Source organism: Monodelphis domestica, chromosome 3 (assembly GCF_027887165.1).
Source record: "Monodelphis domestica isolate mMonDom1 chromosome 3, mMonDom1.pri, whole genome shotgun sequence".
Classification (NCBI taxonomy): domain Eukaryota; kingdom Metazoa; phylum Chordata; class Mammalia; order Didelphimorphia; family Didelphidae; genus Monodelphis; species Monodelphis domestica.
This window is the reverse complement of record NC_077229.1, coordinates 174150350-174176288: the sequence shown is the minus strand read 5'-3', so window position 1 is coordinate 174176288 and position 25939 is coordinate 174150350. Positions and strand designations below refer to the sequence as shown.

At 41.3% G+C, this 25939-nt stretch overlaps 1 protein-coding gene across 1 annotated transcript; it reads left to right on the top strand.

Moving 5' to 3' along the window:
- Window positions 1-19401: 19401 nt before the first annotated feature.
- On the top strand, window positions 19402-21465 carry LOC107649488 (endogenous retrovirus group K member 8 Gag polyprotein-like). Its single transcript, XM_016423657.2, has one exon. The coding sequence runs from the start codon at window positions 19402-19404 to the stop codon at window positions 21463-21465; it is 2064 nt and encodes a 687-aa protein (XP_016279143.2).
- The last annotated feature ends 4474 nt before the right edge of the window (window positions 21466-25939 follow it).

The window sequence follows — 25939 nt, the reverse complement described above, 5'->3', positions numbered from 1 at the left end:
GCACAGTGGAAAAAGAGCCAGGCCTGGAGGAGAGGTCCTGGGTCTCAGACTTTGTGAACCTGCACAAGTCACTTAACCACAATTGTCTTGCCCCTGAACAGATACTTAACATTGGTTCTAAGAAAAAAAATAAGGGTTTGGGTTTTTTTTTTTTAAGTCACTAATTTATCAGCTGAGTCTAATAGTATATTAGTCCCTCATCTCTCCCATAGAGGAACATTTTTTCATTTCTTCTTTGGTTATTTGAAAAATGACTATTTCTTTTCTCGTTGGTTGCTTTATTTTTTTTAGTGTAATGTATTTAGTGTAAATATGACTTATCAGCACTTGAAAACTAGAACAGTGTGACACAGAAGGAAGATCTTGGAACTGAAAATCAGAAGAATTTTTTTTCTAGTCCTGTTTGACTTACTCTGTGGCTTTGGGCAGAACAATTAACTAACCCAGGCTTCAGTATCTTCCCTTGTAAAATGCAAACCTCACTCTAAGAATCATTTTGAGGATCAAATGAAATTAATAAATATCCCAGTAAGATTCAGTAGACTTAATAGCATGATTCTTTTATTCAAAGGCAAAGTACAATTTATCACGGGCACTGTATCAACCTGAAACTTATGCAAAACATATGTATAATTCAGAAGACATCCAAAAGAAAGTAACAAAATGACTGAAGGACCAGAAAACACAACATTTTAGAAAAGGCTAAAGAAATTCAGATTATCAGCTTAGAAAAAAGCTAAAGGCAAATGACCATCTTCATTATTAACCATTTATTAAATGAAATTTGTCAATCATGCTATACTTTGCTCTGTGTGGAACAAATCACATAGGGAGTTTATTTCAAGAAATATGTTTGGAGGCTTCTGGGGGCAGAGTGAAGATGGAGGAGTGAACCAGAGCTGCTCTGTGTCACCACAAGAATCTTCTCTGACCAAGATTAAAATATTGCCACAAAATGAATACAGGAGTGAGAGAACCAATAAGGAGACAGAGTAAAATAACTTTCAAGAAAAGAAAAACCCAAAACTTAGGCTGAGATCATCTGAAGAACTGGGGTCAGAGGAAAGCAGAACCAGCAAAAGGCTGTAGCAAGGAGGGAAGAGCAAGCCACCCACCTCACCCCCAACAGTCTGTTGTCCCAGGTTTAGAACCTAAGATCAAGCCAACATTGAGATCCTCAGTTCCCGCCTGGGCAAGTAGTAGTACTTGTACAGTACAGTACAGTACAATACAATACAACCCCACACCCCTTGAAATTTCAAACCTGTGAAAAAATCTGGAGTCCCAGCCCAGGGCAGTCTGGGCTGAAGTGGGCTGATCCTGTGGGCCCAGAGTAAAGACAGGATTTCCAAGTTGCACTTGGGATAAAGACATAGTAGACAGTTTGGGGTGGCTAATAGTATTAAGTACTAAGTACTGGTCTTTCTGCCTAATGCTCAGGGCAATCAAGGGTATCGCTAATTGGATCAAGTACTCAGCAAGACAAAAAACTTGAGCCTAAACCAGGGGCTAGAATTTGATAAACCCCTGACCTGATCAAGGTCAGAGTGAGATCAAAAGCTTATACCCAAACATGAGGCAAGTCCTTAAGTCATCAGTACTTCAAGGGTCAATTGAATCAGCAGGGGGAGAGGGATCTCTGAACTTCAAGTCAAAGACCCAGAAAATAAGCTGAAAATAACATCAAGTGAGGACTGGAGTTTAAGAGGGTACCCCAACTTCCCAGAAAATAGAGCCTACCTATAATTGGATAGGAAAAATGAGCAAACAACAACAAAAAACACCTAACTCTAAAGAAATATGTTTGTCTATAGTATTTTGTGTGGTCATTACTGAGATGATTCACTCATCCTGACCCATTTTCACATTGGGTAGTGTCTTTAAAAGCAGTGGCAACTTCCTGTGAGAGGCAGGTCTTTGGAGTTCGAGTTCAAGTTTGAGTTCAAGTTCAAGTTGGAGGCTGGTGAAGGATCTGCTTCATGGACCTGAGACTGAAATTTGGTGAAACTATTCTTGAATCTCTTCCTTTGAACTACCATGTGGGTGAGTGAAAAGGCTGACTCCTTTTCCTGGTTTTTCTGGAGGTACTAGCCTCTGGAGAGGCCCTCCTCTTTTAGGAAGACTCTTGGCTAGAACCCTTATTTAATTTGCCTCTGGGTCCCTCTTTGCTGGGGCCTCTGAAGCCCTGCCTCTTTCAGATGGGACTGGAGTAATTATCTATACTCTCTCTCTCTCTCTCTCTCACTCTCACTCTCTCTCTCTCTCACTCTCTCTCTCTCTCTCTCTCTCTCTCTCTCTCTCTCTCTCTCTCTCTCTCTCTCTCTCTCTCTCTCTCATTTCCCTACTTTCTCCTTTTGTAAATAAACTACTATTAAAAAGTCATCCTGACCGGAGTAATATATTTTCAGCAACCACATTTTTATACATTTAGTCCAACATTAAATTTTAACCCTTACAGTAACTCATTTTTACCTTTTAAAGTTACACTCAACATCTAGCTTTATGTCAGTTACGAATCTTCCTTCTAAAAAATATTGAGTCCCAATTTAATCTTTCTATAGTTTCCAAGTTGTTATTTGATTTAAGTTTTTATCACTTATAGCCTTCCAAACTCTAAAATAATTTCATGTAAATGAGCTGGCAATGTCCTAAAGTCCTTATTTCTCTGCCTTCAAATTGGATTTCTCATACATTCATCTGAGGGGTAGTTCTTTATCTGATCCACCTAATAGCCTGTGAGTCTCTCCTAAACATTTTATCCAACAAAAAAGTGTTATTTTACAAACTGGTTTCATTTTTTTTCCTTAAGCAAAAATTCCTTTCTATCCCTTTCAGCAAATATTCATATAGGGAAAAGGTAGTACTTTACATATGTAGACATATAGATATAGATACATTTGGGTGTGTGTATGTGCATATCCTCCACTTAAATCTTGTTCAAATGGCTTATGATTTGAGATGTTCCTCATTTCTTTAAGGCTTTCTTAGTGGAAAACAAGGATATAACTGAGGAAACCATGGGGTTACAGTGGATGGATAGAGTACTGTGTACCTGGAGTCAAGGAAACCAGAGATCAGATTTGGCCTCAGATATTCACTAGCTATTTGATCCTAGAGAAGTCATAGTCTTTGTTAGCTTCAATCTCCTCAAGTGTGAAATGTGAATAATAATAGTACCTACCTTCCAGGCTTGGTATGAGGATTAAATGAGATAATATTTGCCAAGAGCTGAGCACCTGGCACATAGTATATGTTTAATAAATATTTAATAAAATTTAATTTAATGTTAATTAATTAAAATAGTTAATTAAAAATAAAATTTAATTTAAATTTTTAATTAAAATAAATTTTTAACAAAAGAAGAAAAAGCAGTCTGCCTTAAAGGAGTTTTTAATCTACTAGGAAGACACAATATAAAGACAGATAAGAAAATACAAAGTAAATGCAATGTGACTTTTACTGTAGATGAGAGAGAACTAAATATGGGAGGATAAGGAAAGGTCTCAGGTAGGATATAGTAATTGAGTTGGTACTGGAAGGGAGCTAGAGATTTTAAGAAGTAAGTGTGAGGAAGAAGTGCATTCTGGTATGGGGGGTTGCCTGTGCAAAGACACAAAGGTGGAAAAGAAATTGTCATGAATGGGAAACAAGCAAATGTATTTTTCTGGAACAGATAGGTATGAAGGAGAATAAATTAAATGAAACTGAAAAGTGAGTCTTTAAATGCCAGTGAGAAGAGTTTGTATTTAATCCCAGAGGAGATAAGAAATCATTGAAGATGGTGAGGTCAATTATTAGGAATTTCAATTTGACAGTTGTGTAAGGGGAGATTGGTAAAGAGGATAAAATTAGGAGATTCTTGTTATAGATCAAGAAATAGATATTAAGGAACTGAATTAGGGAATGACCATGTAAGCACAGAGAAGGAAGCAGAATTGAAAGATTTGTGGATTCTCCTCATGTTATGGGCAGCTTGGTGGTGCCATGGATAAAGCACTGTACTGGAGACTGGAAGATCTGAATTCACATTTAGTCTCAGTAATTCACCAACTGTGTAGCCAAGAAAGTCATCTAAACTCTTATCTGTTTATTTTTTCAACTGTAAAGTGAGGAAAATAATAATACTTATATCTCGTAGTTACAGAGGATCAAATGAGATAATATTTGTGAAGTTGGACCACATCTCGCTCAGAGCTCTATTATATGACTCAGGTGCCAACCTTAAGGTAGGACATTGACAAGATGGTGCACAACTGGCAGAGGGCAACCAAGATGGTGAAAGGATTGGAGTTTCTACAATGTTTAAGGATCATTTGAATGAATTGGGAATATTTAACCAGAAAAGAATTTCAGGAGGATATGAGAGCTATCTGCAAGTAGTTGAGGGCCAGTCATGTGGAAGAGGTATTGAAAAGCTACTTGAACTCCAAGGTCAGAATTAGGATTAATGAGTAGAAATGACAGAAAGGCAGATTTTAGCTCAATGTAAGGATAAAATTCCAAAAACTTAAGAGTTATCCAAAAAGAGGAATGAGTTGCCTCCAGAGGTAATGAACTTCCCATTACTGGGATTATTCAAGTGGAAACTAGATAAACATTTGTGAGTGAAGGTGTAAAAGGAATTCCTGGGTATATTGGACTAACTGGCCTCTGAGGCGCCTTCCAAGTCTAAGAGTCTATAATTTTGAATACTATTATATATGTGCATGCTCTAACCCTTCCCTGAGTTCTTAAAGCTTCTAGCACTGTACCTGTGACATAATAAGCACTTAATAAACTTATTGAATGCATGGCATTGAATTGGATAATAGTCTACAATTGTAAAATACTTGAATTGAGTTATCTCATTTGACTCTCACCTATGATGTAGGATATCTTTTATTTCACTTTACAAATGAGGAAAATCACTCAAGACTTTTCCTAGCTGTGTGACCCTGGGCAAGTCACTTAAATCCCATTGCCTAGCCGTTACCATTCTTCTGCCTTGGAACCAATACACAGTACAGATTCTAAAACAAAGGTAAAGGTGTTTTGTTTTGTTTTGTTTTAAGAGGAAAATGATGCTCAGTAACTGATCCAAGGTAACAAGTTTGCAACTAGATGATCTAGGATTGAATCCTAAGATTTCCGAATCCAAGTACCATGCATTTTCTATTTTGGATTCACTTTTCATGTATGCATTTTTGCCTGTCCAGTGAAACTATCATTTCTGTATCTTGCATTTCCTTTGAACCCTCTATGGCACTTACACTTAGAAGAAGCAGAATGGGCACAATTCTGTTTGGCTGGCGTCTCCTTTCAAAGATGTTACTGTGGTAGTCATATAAGGAGAGCAAATGACTGCAAATACAAGCACTTTCCAAGCGAACAGCATGTGTTGTTTGTCCTTTCTGCCCAGGGGACCTTCACTTCCCTATAAAGCCATGACTTTTGCATTGAATGAACACTTCTAGTCCCTGATGGCTCCATGCCAGGATGGTCTAGTCATATTTATCATAAAGATGCTTCATAACCATCCCTAGTTATTTTCCAGTGGTATTCCTGAGAGTACCCCCGCTTGTAGTTACCTGCACCAGTTCTAGACAACACTGCCTGAGGATCCTCCTAGCATCCTTTTTTTTGTCTGAGAAACTTCTCACACAGGGACATGAAGCAAAGAATCTGCTGGACATCCCCAGTCATTAAGTTACTCTTTGCTACCATCTAGTGGACTTCAGATCCTTAGAACCATTGGCTGACTCTTTTCTATTACCCATTCAATTCAGTTGTCCAGAAAGCTTCTCCATTATAAGGGCAGACTTCAAGTAGCTGAGCTTAGCAAAAATACTTAGCCATGGAACTAACAAGGGGAAGAGAGCACCTCAAACTAAGATTAAGTCTCTTCATTTAATGCCAGTGTCTGTTACTGATTTGAAGCCCATATTCCAAGACAAACGATTTGAGGTCAGAAAATTTCTTGTCACTACCATTTTGGTCACTAGGGATGCCATGAAAAGAACCTACAGATTGACCTCAGAAATAAGCATTTCTGAGAGTTCCGGGTCAAAATGGTTCCAGAGTAAAAGCAGGGCTCTACCTCTCCTCTCCACCAATCGAGACAGAGCGCCTCAAAACAACAAAACCAAAATCAAATGAGTGAAGGAGTTCCACGGTAGGACACAGCACAGAAGGTAGGCAAAGTTAGGGCATTTCCATGCTAAAAGGGGGTGACATTTCTTCCACTAAGGGGCGAGATCAACACCACCATCACCCCACTTCACCTACCTTTCCAGAGTCCCAGAGAAAACTTCTAAGTTCTAGGAGGGAGACTGGCTGAGATCAACATAGAATTACCTCTAAGAGACTAGACTCAGAACACTGGGAGACTGAGGAAACATGGATATAGGATGTTGAGGAGCTTGAGGAGAGGGGGCGGCTAACAGCAAAAAGAAAAAAAAAACGCCACAGAGAACCAAAAAAAAAGCCCTCGGGCTAAAACTTCTCCCAGGCTCAATACAGAGACCTCCTTACACTCCACACCCAGAACTCTTCCAGGCAATCTCTTAAGTTCTCAGGGGCTGGACCTGCCCCTAAGAACAGCAAGACTAGGGACCCCAGGAGGCTGAGGAATCATGGAGATAGAGCATGGGGCTTGGGCAGAGAGGGGAGGCTCAAAGCAAAAACACCACAGAGACCCGAAAAATAGCCTCTGGACAAAATCTTCTCCAGTGCTCAATACAGAGACTTGCCTACAATCCACACCCAGACCTCTTCAAGGCAATCTTTAAGTTCTTAGGAGCTGGACCTGCCACTAAGAGCAGCTGGACACTGCTGAGGACTGGGGGGGGAAATATCCTCAGGGCAAAAACCTCTTCAGAGCCCAATACAAAGATCACCCACATCCCTTACCTAAGACATCTGACCAGGAAGGAATAAGGCAATGGCCACCAACTCCCAGGAACTAAAATCCACAAACACCAAAAAAAAAAACAAGAAGAAAACTTTGACCCTTGATAATTTTTATGCAAGAAAAAACCAGACTAAAGAAGAGACAGCAGAAGATGACCAAAAATTAAACACACCCAAACCTTCTGTAAAAAAAAAAAATGTAAATTGGTCACAAGTTCTTGAAGACTTTGAATCCGAGATTGTCAGAAAAATGGAAGAGATGTGGCAAGAAAAGTGGGAAATAGTCCAAAAAGAAAATAACAGTTTAAAAGACAGGATCTCCCACTTGGAAATTGAAGCCCAGAAATCAAATGAAATAATAAGCAAATAATCAAAGAAATGTCCTACTGGAAGCCATGAAAAGCAGGATAGATCAAACCAAAAAGGAAAATCAAAAGATCTTAGCTGAAAACCAGTCATTAAAAACAGAAATAAGCATTTCTTAGGAGCAAAATTTTCAGTGACCCTAGTTCTCCCTTTATCTCCTCCAATAAAATTTTGCTCCTTTTAGGCTTGACTTTTGAGCTAGGTAAAAAACTTCATGGGGACAAAAAGGAATTCTGGGGTGCACATTTAGATTCACAGATCAGTTGCACATGTTATAGTGCCACTTATTGGCATTGCTAGTTTTCTGAGTCCCAACTACTAAAGAGAGAAGCCAAAGTAGAGTCAGTTCATGTTTTGGTTTTAGTTTTTTAATTTCTGTGCATAAAGGAAGATGAATTAATTTGAACAATATAAAAACATATGGCACTATTATGTTTAATTTAGCAATTAATAATTAAGATTAAATGGTCTTTTGTCATTTTGAAACACCACATTTCATCCTCTTAATTATCATCTCTCCTTGAGGTGAAAAATTGTTAATTTCCCTGTTTGCTCTGATTTTTTTTTAACTCTTACCTTCTGCCTTAGAATTAATACTATGTATTGGTAAGGGCTAGGCAATGGGGGTTAAGTGACTTGCCCAGAGTCACATAGGTAGGAAGTGTCTGAGGCCAGATTTGGACCTAGGACCTCCCCTCTCTAGGCTTGGTTCTCAATCCACTGAGCTATTCAGCTACCCCCTTGCTTTGATTTAAAAGTTCAGATTTTCCAAATTCAGTATATCAGATGATTCACAAATAATCTCCACAACAGGTCTTAGTGAATGACACATCTAAAACCCAGTGAAATTGTGTGTGGGCTATGGGAGGGGTGGGGGGAGGGGAGGGAAAGAACATGAATCATGGAACTATGGAAAAAATTTCTTAATTAATCAATTAAATAAAAAATTTAAAAATTAATTAATCAATTAATGAAATAAAAAATAAAAGAGTTTAGGAATTAGTAGGTTCCTCACAAGGAGAATTTTTTAGAAGTACAACCTTTACAGAGATGACCACAGCCAGGAAGATCAGCCCAAGATGTACCCTGACTCATAAGAAAACATAGAACTATAAAGGTCTTAACCTGACAACCCTAAGTGTGTTATTCACAAAGTGCAGAGCCTACAAAATGTTCCTTGTTTTAATGTTTTGAATATCAACATCCTGAGAGAATGAATTTAAGTTATCAGTTGCTGGTTCATGTTTTTAAGTCTCTGCCAATGTGCACTTATGAGTTCTTTTGTGTTTAAAACAAAGTATTTCATTTGTGTGGTATGTAACAGTGCCTGAAAACCAGGTACATTACATTTTTACCTCTCCCCTATTATCCCCTGGTACCCTTAAGGAGACTTGGAATGACTAAGCTCTTTAAAAGTGAGTCTAGAGGGCAGCTAGGTGGATAGAGTCAGGTCTAGAACCAGGAGGTCCTGGTTTCAAGTATGCCCCCAGATATTTCCTAGCTACATAACCCTGGACAAGTCACTTAAACCCCATTGCTTAGGCCTTACCACTTTTCTGCCTTGGAACCAATACATAGTGCTGATTCCAAGATGGAAGGTAAGAATTTTAGAAAAATAAAATACTTTTTTTAAGTAACTAATCTCCATCATTGTTGCTCTCTCAAGTGCAGGGAGGCCCGCATGCCTACTTCCATTTAGCCACCAACCACTGGATTTAATTTGACAAAGGAATATTCAGTTCACAGGTATAATCACAAATATACACATTTACCTCCCCATCCCCAAACTGTGGGAGACACAGATGTCACTATCATCCTTCCACATGTCCAGGCTCAGCCTTTTAGAGTTATCTTTGATTCTTCCATATTCTTTATCCCTCACATATAATCATTTGTCAAATGTCAGTTCTTGCTCATGGTATTTTTTGCAGTTCATCTATCCTGGACAGGCACTCTAGATGGATAGTGAACGGGGTCCAATTCCCCCTAATAAATTAAAGGAAGAAAGTGCTTTGATGACTCCAACTTCAGCCTGAAACCAAGAAGTCCTCATGCATCACAAAAATATTATAAGAACAAAAGAGATTTTTAAAGGGTACTCTGAGATCTTCCTATTGAAAATACACTTTTCAGAGGAATTTGATTATGATTATTTAATGTAATTTTTAAATTAAATTTTATTTATTTTCCCCAACTTCATATAAAAAGTTTCCAACATTTTAAATTATTTAATATAAATACATAAAAGCCATTAAGGATGGGAAGCCCATGGGCTTAATTGAGCTCTTGAATAACTTCAACATCTGGTTTAGTTTGTGAATCAATCAATTCAAATAAAATATTGAGAATTAAGTTAGTAACATACAAAACTAGGAGAGATCATTGAAAAGATCTATTATTAGGATTAATAGAATAATCACTGAGCCTATATGCGTTCTAGCAGCTTTAATCAAAAGTAAAATAATAAATCTCCTGCTAATACAAGAAAAGGATTATGAGGATTTAGATTTCCCATTCTCTCCCCTTCCTCCAAAACCTCTATTTTAAAAAAATAATAATAAAATAACTCTACAGAGTGGGTAATATATTTATTCAGAGAGAAAGAAAAAACCAAGCTGCTTCAGATTAGCCTAAGTCCAAAAGACTACAAAATTATTAAAATTGCTCCATTAGGAGGTAGAAATTTTGAAAAATACAGATATCTCAAAGGCAATGCTAATGACTTTTGTAAAAATTAAATTTAGTCTCTAGTAATAGAAATATTATATTTTAAGAGGTTTATTAAGGATTATTAGAAATCCAGGAATGAAGAAAATACAATTAAGAAAACCACGTGCCTAGGGCTGATTAGCCCATTCAAAACCCGTACCCTTAGCTTACCCACTACATCACTGCAATGGAAGAGGTTCTGAAGTAGGTGTTGCTGCCAGTTAAATACTCATTGTGATCTCACCCAGGTGGAGACTCAGGAGAGATTATAGGGAATTCTGGGAAGTACCAAGGACTTCTGGGGATTGAAGTCTAGGGTTCAAATCTCCACTTTACATTCCCCTCCCCCCCCCCAGGCCCAAGGAAGACTAATCTCTCTGATGGGTCATATAAACATACCAGACAGGAAATTACAATATTTTGAGGATAAGAGGAAAAGAGAACAAAACCAATAATTGCTAGGCACATAGGCAAAAAGCCAGTTAGGGGGCAGTCCCCTTCAGCATAAGAGTATACATCAAACCTGTAAACCTCAAAATTTCTAAGACTTATGAATGTTAGGGGTTTCCCCCATTGGGGAATCTTCTACTTAAAAAAATTCCCTAGCAGATGGTGAAAACTCTACTTGAGTGTGGGGGCTCCTAGCTATGGGAGTGTCCCTGCTCCACCCTACTTAAGACTGCTTTAGGACAAAAAACTGCTTGCTAAACAATGAAAGTACTTTGATCCATGCTTATGGAAGGGACAGGAAGTTCTTTGAGTCATGACTGTTTTAGAATTGATACAATGGGATTCTAAGTACCTATAAAGGTGGGGCAACTTGTAAACTGCTTAAACCTAAAAGGGTGATAACTTATTCAGAGGTTTTTTCTAATGAAATTTGTCGACACAGCAGCATTTTTTCCTGACTTACTAAAGAGATTAAAACTACTCAGCTGTGAATTCAAAAATGGGCGGTCCTTTAGAAACATCTACAGCGATTGGTAGATGTAAGGACTTAGGAGAGGTAACAGAGGAGATTTAGCCCTTAAAAATAAGAGCTTGGATCTCATTCAGGGATCACGATTTCTGACTCTCATTCTGAAGGAGAGCTCCTTGAGGAGCTCCTCTGAGGGGCTCTGTCCCTCTGGGGTAGGAACTCTGGAGGCTCTTGAGAGAGGCCCTTTGAAACAATCTCTGACTGGAAGACTCTTTGAGGAAGGAAGCTGGCCAGGTGTCACTAGTATCCTTGTTTAGTCAGACCTTGTGGTGAGTGTTAAAAAACTGACTGATTTCTCTTTTAAGACTCAGGTCTAGGCCATATTGGCTTGAGGCCCTTCATACTTATTCCTTTCTTACTCTCTCTCTCTCTCTCTTTGATTACTCATTGTATTGTTAATTCAAATCTCTATAAAACCCAATTGACTTGGGTATTTGAATAATTGGGAATATTTCCCTGGCGACCACCTTATATTTGATTTTAAAACCCAAGACACTGTAGTGAAACATATTTCTGCAGTCAAATTTACTCACCCTCTCTTATATCTATCACAATTTATATCTTCCACTATTTTAATCACTACAGTTTAAGACCTCAACCATTTTAAATCTCACAAACCCCACACAGTTCAGATCACCACATCCCAAAGTTCACTTTGGATCTTCTCGTGTGGTCTGTGGAGGCATCTTCATGGTGTCTTCTCCAAACAGTTCACTTTCTGGATTGGAGAGGTAGCATGTTTCTTATCCTGAAATTCTTCTCAAAATGAACTTAAACTTTGCAATTTAAAATAATAATAATTATACATTCCCCCCCTGAAGAGGGTGATTGAAAAAGACAGGGATCATTTAAGGATGCATTGCTGAGTTATGAGGTATATGAACCAATTGGTAAGAGAAATTAAAAAAAAAACATTAAAAATCCAAATAAAAAAGATAATTTCTGGATGAAATAAAGACTATCAAAGTCTTATGTGTACAAATTCCAAGTAAAGGAAAAATAAATCTATAACAGATCCTTGAATCAGGGCTCAATTAAAATGATATAAACAATTAGGCATTTACCCAGTCAGTAGCCAGGACTACAGAAAGTTGCCACACTATGAAAGACAGAAAAGGGACTAGATTATAGGAGCTAGGTAGGAACCAAATTTGAGATAGTTGTCTGTAAGTATTTTCACAAAGAGTGTGGATACAAGGAAGGTCTACATCTTAACGTATGTCAAGTGTTGCAACCTTGAGTCTCACACTAGGTTCAAGTCCTTTGTATTGGTTTAGAATTTTCATCAACCTTGGAAATGATCAAATAAAATATATTTTAAAAAAAAAAGATTTCTGCTATACCAAGCTGAATTCTACTCCCTTAAAAAAAAAATAGCTCTTCTTTTAATCCATATTTTAGGATTAGCAATTTGTACAATGTCTAACACTTAGTAGGTGCTTTGAAAATGTTTATTGGTTGATTAATAAATTGTTAATTGGCCAAAACTATAAAAAAAAAAAGAATTTTCATCAACCCCATCGGGACTGGTTGGTCTCTGACCTTGTGCTCGATTGGCACTGTGCAATGGCTCTGTGCTTCTTTTGTCCTGGAATCAGACAGAATAATTAAGCAAAGTCCCATAATTTTTTTTAAACAATTAGTGGCATCATTTTTTATAGTCTCAAGCTTTTGGGGCATGCATTGACATTATAGCAAATATATTTTAAACTTATATTACTGCAAATCAAAAAATTTAAAGAAAATCTTAATACTGGTGGCATGTGCTTCAAATATAAAAAGGAGAGAAAAAATAAAAAACTGAAATAGTATATTGCACAAGCAAGAACAACAACATAATAAAAAATTTTTAAATAAAAATATAGCTTATAATCATTGACACTAAAACCTCCCGGCCCGCGAGAGGTTTCAAGGAGAGAAGATAGAAACAGGATAGAAGTTTTGGATCCCGCGAAGGGCGTGAACGAACAGGCTTTAGAGATGTAAATAATCGAGTCAGCAATCAATTATTGATTTTCGGGAGCCACAGCCTGCTCCAACCACTGGACGTTACTATTCAGGCTATTCCCATCCAATGATCTCAATTTAATACTGCACTGGTCAGAGGATAATGCTAGCTCAGTAAGAAAGGAGATCAGAAACTAAAGGAGGTAGATAATGCTAGGTATTAGCATTGGAAAAGAGAGAGAAACAGGAAGCGGCCAGGCCTCAGGGAGAAAGATAGAGAGGAGAGAGAAAGGGGAGAAGTTGCTCCATTGCAAACCTGTCTATGTCCTCCAAGTGGTCGAGCTGGCTGTGTCCGTTTCTTTTATTCTCTTTGATATACAAATGAGCTCAATACATATTGATCAGTTACATGATGCCTCAATACATATGGATGAGTTACCTAGAGTATTGCCATTGTATAATTGCAAATTATGACAATGTGAAGGTGGGGTTATTATCCTCAGGTGAGTGAGACAGGAGGAAGCAAGGTTTCGCGCCTAAACTCCAGCCACGCTGGGAATAGAGCCCATTGCCATGCGCAGGATGGCCATGTGCTCACTCACAAGCCTTGTCTCTCCATAATACCTATGGGCTGGACTGCTACAGACACACTGTGTCAGCTAAGGAAATATAGAATACAAGGTTTCTCACCAAAAATGAGATCCATTTCCTCTTCATATCTGGAATGATCCACTTTGAGTACAAGCAAATGATTTTTACAAAGTAATAGTTTTTTATAAAGAACAGTAGTTCAAAATCCCCAAAATTCTCAATAGCCCAATTAATTACAATAGCAAACAAAAACCACTATCATTTTTTACATGAGTCTGCTGTATGACATTTAAAGAAAATGAATACTTGTCACAAGATTTTCAGGTGTAGCAATGTTTCAACTTTGGCAAACATATTTTTAAACAAAGCAAAACTTATTTGGGTCTGCAACATCATCAAGAAATCTAGATTGTTCTGGTGGAAGTAAAGTGAGCTGAAGAGTTATAAATGAGAGATGCTCCTCTTTTGGGAGTCATCCAGGGGTATTATGCCCTGGGATTAACTTCCCAACTCCTTTAGTATATGACTGTGATGTCCCATGCATTCACATTTTTATAAAGGTGGGAGGTGGAGATTATAATTGTATTTCACTTCAGCTACTAAAACGGACCTTACCTCCTATTAGGGGCAGGCAAAATGATCAGAGTTGAGAAAAAAAATCTAAAAATCATGTCTAAAAGACCCCTTAAAATCAATTTGAGATATTTAGCTCATTAAATTTTCCAAAGGTTGTTATACAATTATAAACAGTTCTGATGAAGTCCATCTATCCTCTATGTGACAATACATAAAGTCAAAAATAGAAAAGTATGTTTTTATATATGGGCTTATTCAATAATATTTGTTCAGTATAGTAATAGGGGGAAAGAAACAGAATATAACAGTAGTTAAAACCCAGTATATTAAAATGATTCAGTGTAACAAAATAGTATTGAATGCATTAATGTATGAACTTAAAACCAACAAAATTAAATCTTAAACAAAACAATCGGCAAAATGCAATAAAATACAGAGATTTTTTTTATAAAAATCCCCCACCCCCCCACCCCCGCACTTAGCTTACCCACTACATTACTGCAATGGAAGAGGGTCCGAAGTAGATGTTGCTGCCAGTTAAATACTCATTGTGATCTCACCCAGGCAGAGACTCAGGTGAGATTATAGGGAATTCTGAGAAATACCAAGGACTTCTGGGGATTGAAACCTAGGGTTCAAATCTCCATTTTATACTTTCTAGTCACTGTAATGGTTTTCTTAATTATATGTGAATTCTTATAAATTACTTGTTTTTAGTATAATATGATAATATGTTATGTAATGTGTAAGATATATTACAAAAGGATAATATTGCACTTTATTACATGAAAGTCATCTTTTTAAAAAACAACTCACTTCTTTTTAGTGGTGAAATGAGTCTGTATTGAGTTCAATTTGTGGGAAAGAAGTAGGATAGCTTACAAAGACTGGAAAAATGGAGGGGAGAGAGGATGGAGAGAAGTAACTGTGTATCAGGGGGTATTATACACAGAGGGGAATATAGACTGCTAGATGAGATAACTTATAACTATGTTGTTGCCTCCTGCTTTTACAGCCTTCATCAACTATCACAATCCTTAAGGAATAATTAAATACAGGTGAACATCACCTTTTAAAAATCTATTCTAGAAAAATATAAATTAATACAAAGATACTATAGGGTGAATATTAAGAGGAATCATTAAAATTCTGTGCTTTGAAAGACCCCTTCAAATAGTTCCTTCAAATTACTCTTAAATATCAGTCAATGTGTATTTAAATGTCATTTCAGTCAAACTAGCCTGTTAACTATTCTTCATTCTCAACGTTCCATCACCCATCTCCATGTCTTTGTATGAATGTCTGGAATACACTCCCTCCTCACCTCTGCATCTTAGAATTCCTAAGCTTCCATTAGCGTACCTTCTCTAATCTATATTCATGCCTTTCCTGCCATACTCCTTTCCTCTCTACTCCCTCCCCTAGCTATTAATGCAATAACTTGATCTCATTAAATTACTTTGTACTTTTTTATATAATCTTTATATATACTTTTATATAAATATATATTTATTATCCTCACAATTTTGATGTCTTATAGATAATAGAAAGTACATTGTGGGCATGAATAGGCTATAATGTATAACCAACTAAAAACTCCAAAGAAGAATACAAAAGGAATAAAAGATGTCTTCAAGGATGTATGGCAGGAAGAAGGTGGACTAGTAACATGGCAAGAGGATGAAATGACAGCCAGAAGATTCCATTTGTATCCTCAAAATGTTGAAATAAAGTGAGAAAGGCTTTTACTACATTGGTTATTCCTTGGCACAAACTTTTGAGAGAACATGAGAGAACACAACAGAAAGGCTGGAAGGGTAAAGATCCATATTATTTGATGGAATTCGCAAATCAATGAGAAAATGATACAGTGGAGTATTTTGGTATCCAGTAACTCTACCCCATCCCCTTGCTGCTGAATATATAAGTTCCTTGAGGAAAAAATTGTTTTGTTTTCTTCTTTTTATCACCAGTGTTAAGCACAGTATCTTGCACAAGAGTAAATACTTAATGATTTTTTTAATTGAGTTGAATTTATCAATGAAATGTTTTGTTAGTAAACTTGCCTATTTACATTTAATAGAGTTGTTATTGTTCAGTTATATCCTGCTTTTCCCAATTTCCCTGGAGTTTTCTCAGCAAATATACAGGAGTGGTTTGTTATTGAAGCTTCCTCCAACCCGCGAGAAGCCTCAAGATAGGAAGATAGAGGAAGGATAGAAGTTCTATATGCCGCAAGGGGGATGACGGAGCCAAATTAGAGATATGAGGTGGCAGGAATGAGTCAGAAATCCAGGCCTTTTTAATTATCAAGGAGCCACAGCAAAAACCCCAATCAGTGGACTACTCAGAAGGCTTGTACCTGTCCAGTGATCCAAATTTAATACCACACAGGTTGGAGGCATGATAAAGAAAAGAGAGTGCCTGGTCGAAGGCCAGGTCCCAGGTGGGAGAGGTAGATAAGGAAAGGAATCAAAGATGGAGCTTGGCCAGGCATCAGTGAGAACTGAGATCCAAGTGAGGAAGAGAGAGAAGAGAGGGCGGAGTTTGCTGCGCCCTGTATTTAATCTCTTTGATATGCAAATATACACAATACATAGGGATGATTATCATTGGTTAATGATAAGGTACAGGTGTGGTTTCTCTTAGCCAAGTGAGCACAAAGAAACTTGTTTTCCCGCCTAACCTGGGGGAAGCTGGGGTCAAGGGTCAGAGCCTTTCCCAGTCATGCGCAAGACTGAGCATGCTCAAGACTGAGCATGCTCTCTTCTAAGCCACTCTGTACACACTAACTGTTCCCCTTGCCCATAGCTAGGGGTGAACTGCTACAGTTATTTACTTCTCCACTGATTTATGGCAAGCAGAATTTAAGTGACTTGTCCAGGATCACATGGTTCGTGAGTGTCAGAGATCAGATATGATTTCAGATCTTCTGACGTTGGGCCCCACACTTTATTCTATATCTAGCTGCTTTCGTAGAATAAGGTAGTCTTATTTAACATTCTCCTCTCTATATACCCCACTCATACCCCACCTGCTTTCAGGAAGTATTTGCTGTCATTCCAGCTAGTTAAAAAGCTATCAGACTGCTCTAAGACTTTGATCTAATTTTGATTGTAAAAAAAATTTTTCCCTAAGAAAACAAGAGAATAGAAAGGCATGTGGATGAGAGTAATAATTTCTCAGGAGATGAGAAAGAAAAATAAAATTGCAATTTAGCTTTGTGACAGTCAAGGAAGATGAGTGACCATAAGTAACCTTAGGAAGAATAAAGCTGATGCCAGTAAGTTAAAAATAGCAGCACAATACTGACTACACTGAAATAATTAGCCTTGAAAAGGGGTTTGCCCCAATGATCTCATTCCATGTCCTCAGACAAATTTCCACAACATTGGTAGGTGAGTAATGGGAATCTGCAGGAGAGCTTGGTAAGCATAATAGTTTAGTTTTTTCAACCCTATAATTTACTATTGAAATAAATGGTGGAGCCCCAAAGCATCAAGATCAAGGAAATGGTGGATAGCATCACTGTATAAATAGTACTCTTGGGATATAGCATTCACCTTGTATTATTAGCTCTATGTTCACAGTTGTAGGCTTTGTTTGGTAGATATTGGTGGAAGCTTTCCAAATAGATACTGAAGAGGTGTGTCTGTGTGTCAGTGTATCTGTGTGTCTGTTTATGTACTCATGTGTACACATGTATGTATGAGCATGTATATACACTTAAATTGTACAGCTTGATTAAAATACGGGTGATTCAAAGACTTTTCTAAATCTAATTCCAATCCAACAATCATTTATTAAGCACACAGTATATATGTATGTGCAAGGGTTTGAGATAAATTATTGTCTGGAAAAAAGACATTTGAAATAACGAATGTAAAAACAAAAGACATACGAGAAAAAACTCTAAAAAGAAGGAAGGAGGAAAGGGAAGAGGGAAGGAGAGAATGGAAGGAAGTAAGAAGGGAGGTAGAGAGGGAGGGAAGGAAGGTAGGAGGGAGAGAGGGAAAGAGGGAAAGAAGGAAGGGAAGGGAGGAAGGAAGGAGGGAGAGAGGGAAGGAGAGAAAAAAGGGAGAGAGGAAAGGATGGAATGAAGGAAGGAGGGAAAGAAGGAAGGGAAGAGAGGAAGGAAGGAAGGGAAGAGAGGAAGGAGGGAAAGAAGGAAGGGAAGAGAGGAAGGAAGGAAGGGAAGAGAGAAAGGAAGGAAGGAAAGAAGGAAGGAAGGAAGGAAGGAAGGAAGGAAGGAAGGAAGGAAGGAAGGAAGGAAGGAAGGAAGGGAGGAAGGAAGGGAGGAAGGAAGAGAGGAAGGAAGGAAGGAAGGAAGGAAGGGAGGAAGGAAGAGAGGAAGGAAGGAAGGAAGGAAGGAAGGAAGGAAGGAAGGAAGGAAGGAAGGAAGGAAGGAAGGAAGGAAGGAAGGAAGGAAGGAAGGAAGGAAGGAAGGAAGGAAGGAAGGAAGGAAGGAAGGAAGGAAGGGAGGAAGGAAGGGAGGAAGGAAGGAAGGAAGGAAGGAAGGAAGGAAGGAAGTGTATAGAACCTGACAACAGGCTAGAAATACTGCAAACATAAACATACCTCCCTTCCTCCCTTAAAACAGGATGTCTTCCCTAACTAGTTCCAGGTGTAGGTTGTAAAACCCCCTCTCCCTGACACCAAATGTACTTACATTCCTCTTAGGTTGTAAATCCCCCTCTGACACCAAATGTGCCTGCATTCCCCCTACCCTTTTGTCCTCCTAGCCACAGTACATATATATATACCATGCTTTTGCTTCAATAAACGACTCCTCTTTGCATACCATGTGAGAGCTGTCCGTACCTTACTTGTCTCTTCCCCTTTCCTTCTCTCTCTCCCCCTCCCCTCTCAGGGGTCGTAAGGGGCTGGTCCCCGACATATCTGGCGCTCCAACGTGGGGCCCGAGCGACCACCGGACAACTGAGGAAAAGTTCGGCGCCGAAACCGAGGCTACAGTAACGGGTAAGGATCGGACGATCCCGAGGAATGGTAAGTTGTCCCATTCATATCTCCCTCTCAAACCCCATTGTGTGAATGGTTGAATGTATGTGTATTTTGATGGCAACGGAATAACAGTCCCCTTATATATACGAGTAATAGGGCGCCCCTTTGGGGAACCTGGCCGGGGCTTATACGGCATGCCTACGCTCAAATATAAGGGACCCCTCTTTGACCAAAGGGGAGAGGCCAATTCGTGGAGAGTTGATCTCGCGGTTCGACTGCCGTTGACCTGTTTCTGAGTGTTGACCTGGAATTACTGCGGTTTCAACCCTGCGCGAGCACGGCGGCCAGGAAACCAGGGAAGCGAGTCTTGTGTGTGACTGAAAATGGGGAAAACACTATCTAAGGAAGCTCTGTTTATAAAAGAATTAAAAGAAAGAATTAAAGAGCGCAATGTAGAAGTTAAGAAAAGAGATCTGTTGCGCTTCTTCTCCTTTATTGAACAATGCTGCCCGTGGCTCATTCTCCATGGCCCTGGCATTCACCCCCTAACTTGGGATAAGGTTGGCCGAGACCTTAATGATTTTGCACGCTCAGGTCAGCCCATCCCTGAGGATTTCTTTACCTTTTATGGCCTGATTCGGGACATCCTTAAAGAGGCTGATTCCAGCGCACAGGTCTCCCACCTCCTCAGCCTTGCTGAGGACGCTATTGAGGAAAGTAAAAAACAGACTGAAGAAACCCCTGAATTAGACAACATGGATAAAAAATACAAAACCCCGTCTCAAGAAACCCCTGAATTAGGCGAACCTATTAACACCCCCTCACACTTACCAGAACCACTGCCTCCCTCCCACAGACCCGCTCTCTATCCTGTCCTTTACGATAGCAATACACCAGAGACCTTCAATCCCGCATACCAGACTGAACTGGATGAGGTGGCAGCCAGATACCACCCTCCAGACTTCCTTAAAAACAAACCCCCTCCCTACAATCCGCTTTACCCTTCCTCGATTTTACCAACTCTTCCCAATACAAATGACCTAAAGATAGCCACTAAGCAAATCACTGATCTCAAACAATTTATAGACTTACAACATGAGATCGGCCACTTAACAAGCCAATTACATGACCTTCAGGTCGCCACCCTGAAACCAATCTCACATTCAAAAAAACCTAAAAACAACCCCTCCAAACTACAAAAGCCCCTCCTGGCCCTCCCGGTAGTTACCAGGCGTAGGACTACCACCGGTACCACCCCGGAGGATGTAGACATAGAGGAGATCCCTGACGAACTGTCCCAACCCTACCAAAATTCACCCCCCGTTTCCTCTGAATCTGACAGAGAGGAGGGGGATGAAGAAGCGAATCAAGGGGTCCATACCACCGATACAATCCGGCCCCATGCCCACCCATTTAAAAGACTTAAATTCAAACAGATTAAGGACCTCCATTCAGCAGTAAAAAACTATGGCCTTAATGCTCCCTTTACCCTTTCTATCTTGGAAAGTCTCGGGGGAGATGGGCACTTACTCCCCTCAGAATGGACTAAGGTTACACAATCTGTCTTGTCTAGAGGCCAGTTTTTAACCTGGAAGGCAGAGTTTCAGGAAAGGGCAGAAAATCAAGCAAAATCAAATCTCACAAACCCCCAAACAGCCAATTGGACAGTAGACAAACTCATCGGTCGTGGTCGTTATGCCCCTGACACCGTGCAATTGAGATTGCCTCCTGGCCTCCTCATGCAAACTGCCCACGCAGCCTTAGCCGCATGGCGCGCTGTCCCTGCCTCCGGGGCCATCACCGCCCCGATCTCTAAAATCCTCCAGGGACCAAACGAGCCCTATGCTCAATTTGTAGCCAGACTCTTAGAGACAACAGAAAGGGTCTTGGGACAGGACGGTACCGATAACCCAGTGGTTAGACACCTGGCCATTGAAAACGCCAACCCTGCCTGTAAGGCCGCCCTTAGAGCAAAATCTAGAGAGCTTGATCTGAACGGCATGATCCGCTTATGTAATGATATTGACTCTTATGACCACAGAATTAACAAATCTATCTCCTTAGCTATTGGAGCAGCCATTCAAGCCACCCGACAGAACGCTCCCCGTAATTGCTTTAAGTGCGGCATGCCCGGACATTTTGCTCGTGAATGTCCCTCCAATCAGACTGCTCGTGAATGTCCCTCCAATCAGGCTGCCCCTAGTTTACCTTTCAGCCCCTCGGGTGTGCCTTCGAGACTGCCCCCAAGTGTCTGTCCGAAATGTAGGAAAGGGCGTCACTGGGCCAGCGACTGCCGCTCCAAAACTACCTCAAATGGACAAAATATTCCACCTGTCCAGGGAAACGGGATGCGGGGCTCCCGAGGGAGCCCCTTCCCCTCACCCTTGCTCGAGCCACAACAGGCAGCGCAGGCTTGGACCTCTGTTCCTCCTCCACCAGAATATTAACCCCTGAGGATGGCCCTGAGGTCATTTCCACCGGTGTCACTGGTCCACCACCCCCTGGTATGTTCTTCTTAATCATCGGAAGGGCACTCACTACTCTACAGGGAGTTGTGGTCCACCCCACATTAGTGGACAATGACTATACAGGAGAAATAAAGCTCATTGTTGAGTCTCCCCATGGCCCGGTTACTATCCCTGCTGGCCACCGACTAGCCCAAGCCCTCCCCCTTCCCATGGTGGGTGACTTCCCTACCATTGAACAGACAAGGGGCCCTTCGTCCCCAGGATCGTCAAACATCTATTGGGTACAACAAATCACTGAGTCCCGTCCCACCCTCCAGTTGTCTCTTGACGGGAAAAAATTTATCGGACTACTTGACACCGGGGCTGATTCCACGGTCATTTCCCACAAACACTGGCCTTGTGCCTGGCCCCTTCAGCCCTCTACCACTCATTTGTCCGGCATAGGGCAAGTCAATCACACACTTCAGAGTTCAAAGTTCCTTACTTGGAGAGATGCTGAGGGTAACACCGGCACGACTCGACCCTATGTAGTCAAAGGGCTCCCTGTTAACCTCTGGGGCAGAGATATTCTCGCTCAAATGCGACTCCTCATGGTGAGCCCCAGCGACCCTGTCACACAAATGATGCTTAAATCTGGCTTCCTCCCAGGAAAAGGGCTTGGCAAAAATGAACAGGGCAATCCTCAACCTATCTCCCTTACACCCAATAGAGATAAAGCAGGCTTTGGGTCACAAAATTTTTCATAAAGGCCACTGGTCCTCCTGCACCCCAGGCAGATAAGATAACTTGGAAGTCTGATTCCCCTGTCTGGGTCGACCAGTGGCCCCTCACCTCTGAAAAGGTCCAGGCCGCCATCATGCTGGTGCAGGAGCAAATCTCTTTGGGCCACCTCGAGCCCTCCACCTCACCATGGAACACACCTATTTTTGTTATCAAAAAGAAGGCTGGAGGGTGGAGACTACTACAAGATCTACGGGAAGTTAATAAAACCATGATTCCCATGGGCGCCTTACAACCCGGACTCCCATCACCTACAGCTATCCCTAAGGGATTTCACAAAATAGTTATAGATATAAAGGACTGTTTTTTCTCCATTCCCCTCCACCCTCAGGATTGCCCTCGATTCGCCTTCTCTATCCCCATAGTCAATCAAATTGGCCCCAATCCCCGATTTCAATGGTTAGTCCTGCCTCAAGGAATGGCCAATTCTCCTACCCTATGTCAAAAGTATGTTGCTCAGACGATAGATCCCATCAGGCTTCGATTCCCTTCCGCATATATTATCCATTATATGGATGATCTTCTCATAGCAGCTCCCTCCCCTCAACTGACCCAGACCATCGCTCAAACCATTACTTCAGCCCTACAGGACAGAGGCTTTAAAATTGCCCCCGATAAGGTACAGGTCCAATATCCCTTTTCTTTTCTCGGATTCCGTCTCGAGACTGATCATCTCTTTACACACAAAGTCACGCTTAATCGTTCCACCCTAAAAACACTTAACGATTTTCAAAAACTTCTAGGGGATATTAATTGGCTTCGTCCTTATCTCGCCCTTGCAAAAGCAGACCTCCGCCCCCTAGAAAATATTCTATGCGGAGATACCGACCCCTCTTCATCACGATCACTAACACCTGAAGGAGAAATCTCCTTACAAAAAGTTGAACAGGCAATTGCCAAACAGAACATCGGTTACTTCTCCCCTAAGGATCCCCTCTATTTAATCATCATTTCCACCGAATTCTCTCCCACAGGTCTCCTATGGCAGGACCCTTCTCCCCTCATTTGGCTACACCTTCCCCTAGCCTCTAGAAAGATCCTGATCCCCTACCCTGACCTGGTTGCTCAGCTTATTATGATGGGTGTCCGCCTGGCCACTCGCCACTTCGGCCGCCAGCCCGATCATATTGTTTCCCCGTATAATAAAGAGCAACTACGATGGCTGCAAACACAGAATGATAATTGGGCCGTCCTTATCTCATCCTATGAAGGCACTATTGACAATCACATGCCCAGTAATAAACTCTTACAATTCTTTACCCTTACCCCCTTCACCTTAACCCGTATTACGCAGTCATCTCCCATTCCCGGAGCGCCCACGATTTTCGTGGACGGCTCGAAAACAGGCCTCGCGGCCATTGTTATGCATGATTATCCCCATACTGTCCACACTCCTTATCAATCTGCACAACTGGTTGAACTCTATGCAGCACTCACTGTTTTTATCTCTCTGCCTGAATCCCCCTTCAATCTATACTCTGACAGTCGATATGTTGTTCAGTCCCTACTACGGCTTGAGGCTACTCCTGTTATTCAACCCACAACAGCCACCTTTTCCTTATTCACCAAAATACAGCAAGCTATCAGAGCACGGTCCCACCCCTTCTTTATAGGTCACATACGTGCTCATTCAGGTCTCCCAGGCCCCTTGGCATTAGGAAACGACCTTGCAGATCAATATACCCGCTTGGCCGCTCTGGCTGTACCTACAATCCCTTCGCCAGACCCTATTTCCCTTGCTACTGAAGCCCACAAACTGCACCACCTTAACGCCCATACTCTTCGCTTAGCCTACAAAATCACTAGAGAACAAGCCAGAGCTATAGTGAAAAGCTGCAAAAATTGCCTTACGCTGTTACCTGAACCTCACTTTGGAGTCAACCCTCGTGGCCTCCTCCCTGGCCACCTGTGGCAGATGGATGTTACTCATGTTCCCTCCTTTGCAAAATTAAAATATGTTCATGTTTCCATTGACACCTTCAGTGGGTTTCTTTTTGCCTCGGCACAATCTGGCGAGGCCACCAAACATGTCATCAAACACATGTTTCTCGCCATGTCAGTCATGGGAAGACCATTGACCCTTAAGACAGACAATGGTCCTGGCTACGCAAGCCATTCCTTTAAACAGTTCTGTGCTCAATTAGGCATAAAACATATTACTGGCATCCCCTACAATCCCCAAGGGCAAGGTATTGTAGAAAGAGCAAACCAAACACTGAAAAATACCATTTTCAAACTAAAAACTCAGGAGACCCTCTACCCCTTGTGTGGCAACCAAACCACCTTGCTGGCACATGCCCTTTTTGCCCTTAACTTCCTCACCCTGGATACGGAGGGCCGCTCTGCCGCGGACCGTTTTTGGCACCCACACACCACCTCTAACCTCGCTCAGGTCCTATGGCGTGATCCCCTCACGGGCCGTTGGAACGGCCCTGACTCTGTTCTGACCTGGGGCAAAGGCTCAGCCTGCATTTTCGACAAAAGGGAGCAGTCTGCTCGCTGGATCCCCTCACGTCTAACAAAACCCTTCAGCCCAGATAATCATATTCCCCCAGGGTCTACCCCTGAGAAAAATCTCCCCTCTTGTCTTACAGGTAATGCGTGAAACCCATGATCCATCCTGCCTTGTACTGTGAACACTGTTGGCTGCCTCCTTGTTCTTCGCGATCCTCGGCCTTCTTGCTGCCCTGATAGAATCCATCCACATCACCCTCTACATTCGCAGTCTGAAGGACCCTTGAACATTCGCAACCATTATGGGCCTTCAAATTTTATTGTTTCTTTCCCTACTCACCCCCCCTATGAGTGCACAACACCACTCCCACCGTCCATGGAAATGGACCCTTAGCAGCTGGGACAGTAGCTCTATTATCCAGACTACAATCACCTCTGGAGCACCCAGCTTCACCTTTCTCCCCTGCACAATTATTCAACAGGACGGACCATGCCTACCGGAAAAACGCGGAGCCCCTACATCACACTTCACGTATAATGATTATTACATTTGCCCTTCTTCCAATCCTGGAAAGCATTATTGTAATCGCCCAAATGTATACTATTGCTCCTATTGGGGATGTGAGACTCGCTCTACCGGATGGACTCCCCCCAAATTAGACTCCTTCCTTTCCTTTCATTGGGGACCCTCGGGTTGTAAGCCCCGATCACAGCTCGGGCGCTTTATCGCGGAGGGTTCTAAAGGACTATGGATTGACTGTTCATATCTCAACCTTACAGTACTACAACCCACCGATGACAGCTGGCTCCTAGGAAGAACTTGGGGTCTCCGCTCCTACCAACCAGGAGATGACCCCGGAGGACTGTTTTTCATCAAGAAAGAACTCCCTCAGGAAACCCCCCCCTCCATTCAGGGCCCAAACAAGGCCCTCCGACCCGCTAAACCCCGACACCCACCTCACCCCCCCACACCGACATCCGCTCCCCAACTTAGACCGTCTCCCTCGTCCCCCGTCCCCTTCCCTTCACCCCCTCCTCCTCCCCTGTTACCCCCTATCCCTAAGGAGAAACCGATAATCCCTTACCCGTACCTCCCTCTCCTGCAAGCGTCTTTTTCCGCGCTTAATCATTCCTTCCCAAACTTCACGACCAATTGCTGGCTTTGTTTAGTCGCGTCCCCGCCCTATCTTGAAGCTTATGCCCTAACCGATAATAATCT